This window comes from Phialemonium atrogriseum (assembly GCF_030411735.1).
Source record: "Phialemonium atrogriseum strain 8032-3 unplaced genomic scaffold QBC33scaffold_26, whole genome shotgun sequence".
Taxonomy (NCBI): domain Eukaryota; kingdom Fungi; phylum Ascomycota; class Sordariomycetes; order Cephalothecales; family Cephalothecaceae; genus Phialemonium; species Phialemonium atrogriseum.
In genome coordinates this window covers 172,101-181,846 of record NW_026848163.1, presented here as the reverse complement: position 1 = coordinate 181,846, position 9,746 = coordinate 172,101, and the positions used below count along the sequence as shown (strand labels likewise).

Below are 9,746 nucleotides of genomic sequence, written 5' to 3'. Positions count from 1 at the left end.
GCCCCCCCCCCCCCCCCCCCCCCCCCCCCCCCCCCCCCCCCCCCCCCCCCCCCCCCCCCCCCCCCCCCCCCCCCCCGCTCTTATCAAGCCCGTCTTCAGTTGAAAAAGTCACAGCTCTGCGAAGAAACCCTTATCGTCAGCATGGTAAACTACACTGCTTGGCCGCAGTATTTGCTATAGTCACGAGGCGTAATGGTTGGAACAGGCAATAACAACCGGCAAGGCAGAGAGTTCCTGGATAGCTTGCAAGGTCACTTGCCAGCTCACCATGATGCCCGGCCATGGAACGATCCTTCATGTCAAGTTCCCAATCCGGGATATATATTAATGTCTATATGCACCTGCGCCGTGACTCCCCGAGTCATGCACCGTTACCATGCAGCTGTCTTGCAATACCACAAAAAAAGCCCTGTGCAGTTCAGGCCAGCATCTTGGTGTCTCCTGCCGTGAAGGACCAGGGATACGATGCAGAGCCGTTTTATGTTATCTTCCGTGCCTTAGATGAGATGGTCATGTTGTGTCGTCAACCTTAGGCCGTCCCAGTTCGTATATTCTGAACTGAACGAAGATGATGCAATCCTCGACTATCGTCCCCAAGGACCCCAACAGCCATGGCACTGTCCTGACCAGGTAGTCGCCTTTCTGAGAGTAGGCTAACAGACTTGCGCCGTACGTGAAATTCCCGGTGAGAGAGAATAGGAAGAACAACAGAGAAAGACCTTCGCATGATTTCTCGCGGTAGTTCTTAATGATCTGGGGGACTCGGGCACTGAAGAGGTCGGACTAAGTCAGCCAAACATTCTGCTGGACCATCACCAACCACGGTCTTGCCCCAACACAACACCAACACCACCCGCTATCCCCAACTCAATAAAGGGGGGGACATACCAAAGATACAACAGCGCGCTCAAATACCCCAACACCATACCGACAACGGCCGTCGGCTCCAGGGCGTCGCCCGGATCGGGGAGTCCGGGATTGGCCTCCCAGGCGCCCATCCGCCAGCTGACGAACCAGCCGGCCGCGCCCACCAGGTACACGGCGGCGAGGCTGAGCGCGTTGTTCAGCCACTGCCGCCCGCGGCTCCGGCCGGCCGGATCCTCACCGGTGAGGATGCGGGTCAGCGTGTCCTCGGAGGGCCGCGAGCTGTGACGGCGGCGGTAGTTGTTGTTGTGGTGGTGGTGGTGGGGGTGGTGGGGTGGCTCGGAATTCCCGGCGCTGTCGCTGACAGCGCTCTGTCGCCGCGACGACGAAGGGAGGAGGGGCGATTCCTCGTCGGCCACCGCGATCCCTTCCGGAGCTGTTGACGAGGACTGCTTGTGGGCCCCGCCGTGCGAGTTTGTGTGCTGCTGCGCTTGCCGCTGCCGCCGCCGGGCGTTGAGGGTGTTATAGTATGTGCATTGGGCGATTAGCACCAAGTCCGCTATGCAGAAATAGACGGCAAGGGCAATGGCTGTTGGGGCGAGGTTGGTGAAAAGGGCGCCTGCGTGGATATCGCTATTAGTAAGGCCGCCACGGCTTATGCGATGGGATCTTCAAGATGGCACTCACCAGAGAGATTTGCGATGTCACCGAATAGCCATACGAACAAGAAGGCCATGGACAATCCGTCTGCGCTCTGAGCCTTGAAGTTCGTTATGAGTTGCGGAAGCTGCGATCCCATGTTAGTCCAGCCCAGTGTCAACCAACTCCGGTCGGAATTTTAGGAGCCCACCAGAAGGCATATCCACGCCGTCAGGCTTATGCTTCCGAACACCCCAGATAAGGCCTCCCCCACGGCCGGGGACGACGGTGGCGACGCCGTCGGCATGATGGCGGAGAGGAGGAGGCTCGCCATGCTGATGTCTCAATTGAAATCAAAGAGGCGAGCAGAATGGCGAAAGGGTAAGAGGAGCAGGTGAGGGAGAGCTGTCGAGCTCGTAGATATACAACCAATAGTTAAAAGGGGGTCAGGCGGATGGCAAGCTACCTATCGACCGAGTTTATCTTCACACCAAGTCACACGGCCTTATCATCAGAGGCGGGGAGATAAAGACCTTGCTAGGTCCCACTTTTCTGTAGCCAATTATTGAATTGGCAAAGCTAATTGACCTTTGGGGTTGATGATGTAATGCAGCTGCATCAGCCTGGTCCCTGCATGTGTACGGTAGACCCTAGGAGGTGGAGATGGTGAGATAACGGTAGGTTAACGGATGAACTTTGGCATTTACCAGCGCGCTGAGTCTCGTCCTATCAATGTTATTGAGACGAGGCTTGTCCGAAGCAGCAGGCCTGGCCTCATGGCCTATTTTGAGACAGAACCGGCTGTGAATGTCAGGTATCACCTATTAATGGATATTCTGACCACCTGCGCGGTGTGGCGTTTCACGTGGTTGCTGCAGGATGACACCCATTCGCTGAGCTGTGTTCCTCTGGCAACGCTCGAATGAAGGCCGCAGAGCCAGCCAGCCATCGTTTCACGAAGGTGGTTGTCAACGTTTTTATTTCATGGCTCCCTAACCCTCATCACTCACTACCTACGCAAGTGAGTTTTTGTTGTTTGTAGCGCGTCTGTCAATTCATCAATTTCATCAACTGCCGGACGATGCAGTTCTCATCCTTGGCTATGGGTTTCGCAGCCCTCCAGGGCACCTTTGCGTGGGGTGGTATGACAATCCAAATCCAATCTCGGCCCCATGTCCTATGCCAGCGTGTAATAGTGCCGTAGCACGGTGTTGTATTGCTTTCTAAAGCCGACTTGTGAACAGGATTCGGGCACATCACCATCGCATTCATCGCCAGCGACTTTGTCTCCAACCAGACGGCCGAGTACCTGCACTCGCTCCTGGGCAACGACACGGCCGAGTACCTCGCAGGGGTGGCGACGTGGGCGGACTCGGTCCGCTACACCAAATGGGGCCGCTTCACGGCGCCCTTCCACTTCATTGACGCCAAGGACGACCCGCCGCGCTCGTGTGGCATCGACCTCGCCCGCGATTGCAAGGCCGAGGGCTGCGTCGTCACGGCGCTGGCCAACTACACGGCGCGCCTCGCGGACCCGGCGCTACCGGCATACGAGCGCCGCATCGCCGCAAAGTTCGTCGTGCACCTCGTCGGCGACGCCCACCAGCCCCTGCACGACGAAGACGTCGCCCGCGGCGGCAACGGCATCCGCGTCCGCTTCGACGGCGCCGACCTGAACCTCCACCACGTCTGGGACACCAGCATCCCCGAGAAGATGGTCGGCGGCGTGCGCAGGCGGCCCTACGCCGAGGCCCGCCGCTGGGCCGACGAGCTGGGTCGGGGCATCGTGGACGGCAAGTTCAAGGCCGCCAGGGACGGTTGGTTGGTCGGCATGGACCTGGCGAAGATGGAGGACACGGCTCTGGCCTGGGTGAGGCAGGGGAATGCCTACGTCTGTTCGACCGGTGAGTGCTTTTCGCCTGAATCTGCCACTCTGCTTGTATCTGCTGCTCTCGCTTGCGCAACAACAAATGAGATAGTACATGAGTAAACCGCTAATGTGACATCTCGTTTGCCTCGGCAGTCTTCCCAGACGGCCCCGATGCCATCGCCGGCCAAGAGCTTGGTTCGGATTACTACGAAAAAGCCGCTCCGGTTGTGGAAGTCCAGGTAGCCAGGGCGGGTTACCGCTTGGCAGCCCTGCTAGACTTGATTGTCTCCCGTATCGTGAACCTGGAGTCAGGAGCCAACGATGACCTATAGAACGCAGGTGACTGTGCTCCAAAGAAACGGCCCCGAGTCTGATTTATTTAGAGCCGTATCCTTCGGGGATTGGTGTCGCAAGTGGTTCTGTATGTACAATAGAGCTGCTATGTTGAACTCAGACCTGGACCTACCATAGTGCCATCACGGCCATGTCCATGAAGAGGACAGAGGATTCCCTTATAGTTGCAGTTTGCCATGTTTTCCCTAACGTGATCCGCCATGGGTGAAACAATCAACGATGCACAGCTATTGCGGTGGTGCATCACGTTCAGAAAACCTTTCTCGGTATCCCTACCTGTTGTGATGGCGCAAGGCGCCAAGGGCTTCCTAGGAATCCTCGTTGTTTCGTTCTGGCGATCCTTCGGGGCGAACTGACGGGAGGCGTGGGTGGGCGATCGCGGGATGGGCGGGAGTCCCAAAAGCCAGAGGGTTAATGGTGCCGATGTTGCCGCCTTGGGAGTTGGGGGAAGTTGCAATGTATCTAGATTTTGTCTCAATTCCTGGTCCCAGTCGTCAAGACAGCAGGCCACTGGAACCGCGAAGGTTTCACAAATCCATGCTTCTGCTCCTGGCACATGCACGTGACCGGGCGGTTTTCTCAACTTTAGTTGAAACCTACTTAACAGGTTGTTTCATCTCGATTTCGGCACTGGCCTCAGACCCCTTCACCCTGTCAGCAAACGTCGCAAAAGACGCGCTACGGCCCTTGGGACCCTGAAGAAGAAGAATCCTCGGAGCTGGTCGGGCAATCGGCACCATTTTGTCGATTGTTCCCTATCTCGGCTTCGTCCTATCGGGTCCTGTTTGGGGCTGCGTTTGCGTGCGGCTTTCAGGAAACGGCTCTACTGGCTGGCGTGTGCTCTGTCGTTGAGACGTTGAGGGCCGGCGGCTCGAGGGCGACTTCTCTCCAATGCGTACCACAGTACGGATTAATAAGACTTTGCTGCAATAAGCTTCCCTGCTGTCTCGAGACGAGATGACTAGGTACCTAACTAAGCACATGGGGTCTGGATATCGCGGATGCTGGGCGGCACAGGGTTCATCAGTCTGGTTGCATTCCACGTCTCTGGGACTGCACTAGAGTCTCAACTCGCAAGCAATTCAAGGCTGAGGAGATGAAAGGGGGTCCATTCTGCTTCCTTCTTGCTAACTCTTTTCCGTCAGACATATTTTCTGGGTTGGGATATCGGAACTCGGCTCCAGCCTCGGTGGCTGTGGGCCAGCCCAACCACACTTAGTTTCCTGCTGCGGTCAATTGATCCCCCACTGAGCGAAAATCTCGAGAATCACTGCATAACTATGAACGAAGATTTCTCGGTCTTTGGGAATGGATCGCCGCATTGAATTCAGGCACTGAATTAAGTACCAGTTCCTGGCGCTACAGCAATACAGCACTGCCTTGGACCGCTGGAACCGCCGTGGTTCGTGAAGTAACTGGGATCTCTACCTAGGTATCCGTAATATCCAGTTAATGGACAATGAGGGAGTTGAGGAGAGTGTCTATGAACTGCACTAAAGGTATTATCTAACTCTCGGTTCGCTTCAGCCCGAAACCCTATTTGCTTGATCTGCTTGGTTGTGAGCGCCACCATTGGCTGCATGTCGGGCGGACAGGGGTTTCAACAGGGGTCTGATGGGAACCTGTTACATTTCAAGCCTCATCAACGTCGAACCCCAGGCCAGGCCCACGGCAGGACCACGGCAGGCCCCGGCATTTTGCACTGCATCTTGGTCAACCCCATCGCTGGTTGGGAACTCGGAGACCGGCATGGCAGCCGCCTCAGGTACTCCAGATGGCGGATGAAGGTACTTGGCTGTCGACGTACCGGTACAAGCCGACTTCAGCGCTCCACCCGCAAATGTCTCCTGTGATCGCCATATTGCGGGCATCTTTTACCCATGCGCCACCTCAAAGTCCGGTACCGAGTGGTACAGGTAACCAAGACGTGGTGGTGCTCCAAGTCAAAGGCTCGAGTGAACTCCAGTGCGAAGCTATCCCAACCCTTGTCCCCCTTGCCCTCCCCTCATCTCCTTCCACCACGTTTTGGGATCATAGCGACAGCCTCCTTAGCGGCTGACCACCCTTGCGGCCGCTCCCTGGTTGCAGGACGCTTGGCAAATGCCTCTCTTTGCTAACCAGGGGATTTCGCCAAGCCAGGATATAAGAAAGAGTTTCTTGGCCGAACTATTTCAGAAGCTCTCCCACTTCCTTACCCTCATACCAAGCTTCTTCTGTTCCCGTGTTTCTTGCTTCGTGCGCAGGTTGTGTGGCATTACATTCATTCGTTCCTTTTTTGACAAACAGATTGTATTTGTCTTCTCCCGTCGAGCTCAACTGTCAGTGACCATTCCTTACGACACCGACACCGACGTTTCGATAACCGGTCTGGAACCACTTTTGCACCTTTTCACTTCACTACTTCTCTTAACCGTTATCTCGGGGGAGACCGTGACCAATATTCCGAGGAAATTCAACTTCAAGGACTACGAGAACTCGACGAATCAAGATGTTGGTGAAATCTACGATGGTGGCCCTGCTGGGTCTTGCTGTGGCAGCCGAGGCCTCGAATATCCACCGAGCCCCCATTGGGCTCACCCGAAGGCAGTTTGGTGGCGCCGGAAGAAACGGCGGCGGCAACAACAACAACAATAACAACAACGGGGGCAACAATGGCGGCAATAACGGAGGCAACAACGGCGGCAACAATGGAGGCAACAACAACAATGGTGCCACTGAGACATGTCTGGCCGCCAACGCCGTTCAAACTGGCTCTGCACAGACAGGGCAAGACGGTGAAATTGCTGCTGGCCAGGTCGAATCCGCGACGTATGTCCCTCCTAATCTACTCCTGTACGAAGTGCGGCGTGCTAATCCTGATCACAGTGACAATGCCAACTTCATCAACTTCTGCTCAGGCCAGACCTTGACCAACGGTCTTCAGGTTACGGGAGGGTCTTGCAACGGCATTCGTAAGTGGCATCAGGTATCCCCATCCTCGGCCACCTACTGACACCCAGACAAGCAATGGGGAAGATCCCGGCGACGAACAGGATGGTGTCTACAGTAATCACTAACCCCAAGAACCTGGACACCATTCCCGAGAAGACGACGTTCAACATCGAAGTGCAGATTGCGAACATGGCTCTTGGTGCCTTCACCAACGCTCAGAGCACCTACTACTCCGCGCCTCAAGACCTCGACGGCCAGGGAAGGGTTATCGGCCACACTCACGTCACCGTCCAGGATGTCGGCGACTCCCTCAACCCCACCCAACCCCTTGACGCTACTCAGTTTGCCTTCTTCAAGGGCATCAACGACGCAGGAAATGGCCAGGGCTCTCTCTCCACAGAAGTTACCGGAGGTCTTCCGGCCGGTAATTACCGAATCTGCACCATTTCCGGCTCCGCCAATCATCAACCTGTTCTCATGCCTGTTGCCCAGCGTGGTGCCCAAGAGGACTGCCGCTACTTTACCGTCGCCGCTGCCGGAGCCGGTAACAACAACAATAACAACGCTGGAAACCAAGGTGGCCAGGGCAACCAAGGTGGCAACCAGGGCGGCAACCAAGGTGGCAACCAGGGCGGCAACCAAGGTGGCCAGGGTGGCAACCAAGGTGGTGCCCAGGCCGGCGACCAAGGTGGTGCTCAGGCCGGCGACCAAGGTGGTGCCCAGGCCGGTGACCAAGCTGGCGGTCAAACCCAAAACCAAGCTGGTGGACAGGCTGGTAACGCTGGTAACCAGACTGGCCAGAACGGCGGCAACCGCGGAGGCAACAAGGGAGGCAACAAGGGCGGTAACCAGGCAGGTCAGGGTGGTGCCCAGGGTGGTGCTCAAGGCGGTGCCCAGGGTGGTGCTCAAGGCGGTGCCCAGGGTGGTGCTCAAGGCGGCGCCCAGGGTGGTGCTCAAGGCGGCGCCCAGGGTGGTGCTCAAGGCGGCGCCCAGGGTGGTGCTCAAGGCGGTGCCCAGGGTGGTGCTCAAGGCGGTGCCCAGGGTGGTGCTCAAGGTGGTGCCCAAGGTACGTTTCAATGATAGCTCCCCTTCAACCGGCGATGAAAGCTCAGCCTCCTTCTCAGGGGGATTCCAGGGCGGATTCCGCGGCGGTTTCCCGGGGGGTTTCCCAGGCGGTTTCCCAGGCGGTCGCAAGGGCAACAACTAACGGGAACTCGATAGCTCTCGGAGATATCGCGGCCCCGGCGGTCACGGACACGGGCAACGCAGACCGGCCCTTTGGGGTGAACGGAGACACCTTCGCCAACAAGGCGGCTGCCGTCCAGCGCGCATGTGCCATCCAGAACAACAAGTGCGCCAATGCGGTCAATTCCGGGCAGATGCAGGGCTCCGTCGCCGACTGCAATGCCCAGGAACAGGCCTGCAACGCCGCGGCTTAAACCATACCGCCCTTCCTTGACTACCTACCTCCGAGCAACATCTCTCCACATCCTGCTTTTGATACCGGGTGACGGGCACGGCACATTGGACATTATGATACCCTCCTTTTTCGTCTCATTTGCGGCCCGCTACGCAGCAAGCAGCGTCGACAACACGGATCTGATTTGCTGAGGAGAGGGGCAGGAATGTGTGTATAGTTACCTGGACTTTTCTACCTTTTTTCTCGTCTAACGAAGCTTCTTACCGTTCTAATTTGGGGTGCTGGATTGAATGTACAACGTGGAAATCGCGGGGATGATGCGCGAGTCTGCACAACATGCCCAATTTTGGGGAGACATCTAGCAGGCCTATACAATAAAACCAAAATATGCAAAAATTCTCCCCGGATACCTCGATCGCATCCTATTGTTGAGGTTTTCATGATCTAGTCGACTCCCAACCCCGATGATAGGATCTCCCGCCGCTGTTTGACTGGATCATCAAGATAGGGGCAATCATCGATAGGTGAGCCGCGGAGATGCGGACAGAACCGGGCTCGACCAGAGGCGGGAAGGACGGGGGGCGGGCTATCCCCCCTGTGTCTCATACCCCTGAGGCAAATCTTTATGCTACAACGCTCAGGACCTCAGGGTCGGGCTCCGCTGAAACTGCTGGCCAAGACGACTTTGTCCTGATAATTTCCAACAGTCAAGGACGGGATGTTGAAAGAAAAGACCAAGTGAGGAAGGGGGGATGCACAGTAACTAAATATTTGTCTTATTTCTGAAAATACGTGGTGACGAGGAACTGAAAAGGCCCAATGGGTGAAGTGAAGAAGCAGCGCTGCATCCAGCCAACTGACCCGGAAAAACACTTGACCAACAGGTAACCTCTCAGAGGTTCGCAGCACAATCATCACCGATATAGTCGATCTGCCCATCACTACATCTCTGAAAATAGCACCAAATCGAGCTCTCCATCTCCTCCTGCGCGCTCCCAACTCGGGCGGTGGCCAGTGGGTGGGTGGCCAGTGGGTGGGTGGCCAGTGGGTGGGTGGCCAGTGGGTGGGTGGCCAGTGGGTGGGTGGCCCGGGTCAAAACGAGCCAAGAAACAAAACTGTGTTTTGAAACCACAAGCCTCCGCAATGGCCCTCAGCGCTTCGATTTGTCCAACCCGCCTGTCAATCATGCATTGGTGATCGCTCCCTTTACTTCTTTCTCACTCTTCTTCTGACTGGCTTGTCTCTTCTACTTCAACTTGGTGTATTTGCCGTCTCTATCCTAGTTCTTGTCATAACCTGTCTTACCTCCCTATACGTTGACCCTCCCACTGTTTCTCCTACTTGGTTTCATCTTGCCCTCACCCGGCGATGATATATCTTTCTATCTTAGCTTATAGTTTTAGCTACACCTAAATATAAGAGAGTATGATGATGCTAGAGTGGCTAGCATGGGGTTATGCTAAAATGGGGGGTGGCATTGGTGTATGATAGATATGCCGAGACAGCTCTTAAGGTAACGATTAGAAAATAAAGTAAGCGTGAAACTACTTATGAAGAGAGTTGTGGGAGAATTGACAGACATAAATACCTAAGACTAGGGAAAGTGTTTGTTTTGTATGTGACCTGTCAAGGCCTCTTGGTCAGGTTCTTGTCGATAAGCAGGCTAAT

The 9,746-nt window shown here is 55.9% G+C and overlaps 3 protein-coding genes across 3 annotated transcripts; 2 read left to right on the top strand and 1 right to left on the bottom strand.

Moving 5' to 3' along the window:
• Positions 1-292: 292 nt before the first annotated feature.
• On the bottom strand, positions 293-2,014 carry QBC33DRAFT_548019 (PQ loop repeat-domain-containing protein). The gene is made up of 4 exons (XM_060428794.1): positions 1,715-2,014; positions 1,552-1,651; positions 889-1,483; positions 293-769 (listed from the first exon to the last, which is right to left on the bottom strand). The coding sequence occupies exons 1-4, from the start codon at positions 1,835-1,837 to the stop codon at positions 511-513; spliced, it is 1,077 nt and encodes a 358-aa protein (XP_060280305.1). The 5' UTR covers positions 1,838-2,014; the 3' UTR covers positions 293-510.
• A 112-nt stretch (positions 2,015-2,126) lies between these two features.
• QBC33DRAFT_206144 (nuclease s1) lies at positions 2,127-3,923 on the top strand. Its single transcript, XM_060422633.1, has 3 exons — positions 2,127-2,645; positions 2,748-3,407; positions 3,527-3,923. The coding sequence occupies exons 1-3, from the start codon at positions 2,585-2,587 to the stop codon at positions 3,703-3,705; spliced, it is 900 nt and encodes a 299-aa protein (XP_060280304.1). The 5' UTR covers positions 2,127-2,584; the 3' UTR covers positions 3,706-3,923.
• Positions 3,924-6,001: 2,078 nt separating this feature from the next.
• QBC33DRAFT_206112 (uncharacterized protein) lies at positions 6,002-8,203 on the top strand. The gene is made up of 5 exons (XM_060422632.1): positions 6,002-6,535; positions 6,593-6,678; positions 6,732-7,370; positions 7,395-7,724; positions 7,880-8,203. The coding sequence occupies exons 1-5, from the start codon at positions 6,216-6,218 to the stop codon at positions 8,095-8,097; spliced, it is 1,593 nt and encodes a 530-aa protein (XP_060280303.1). The 5' UTR covers positions 6,002-6,215; the 3' UTR covers positions 8,098-8,203.
• The last annotated feature ends 1,543 nt before the right edge of the window (positions 8,204-9,746 follow it).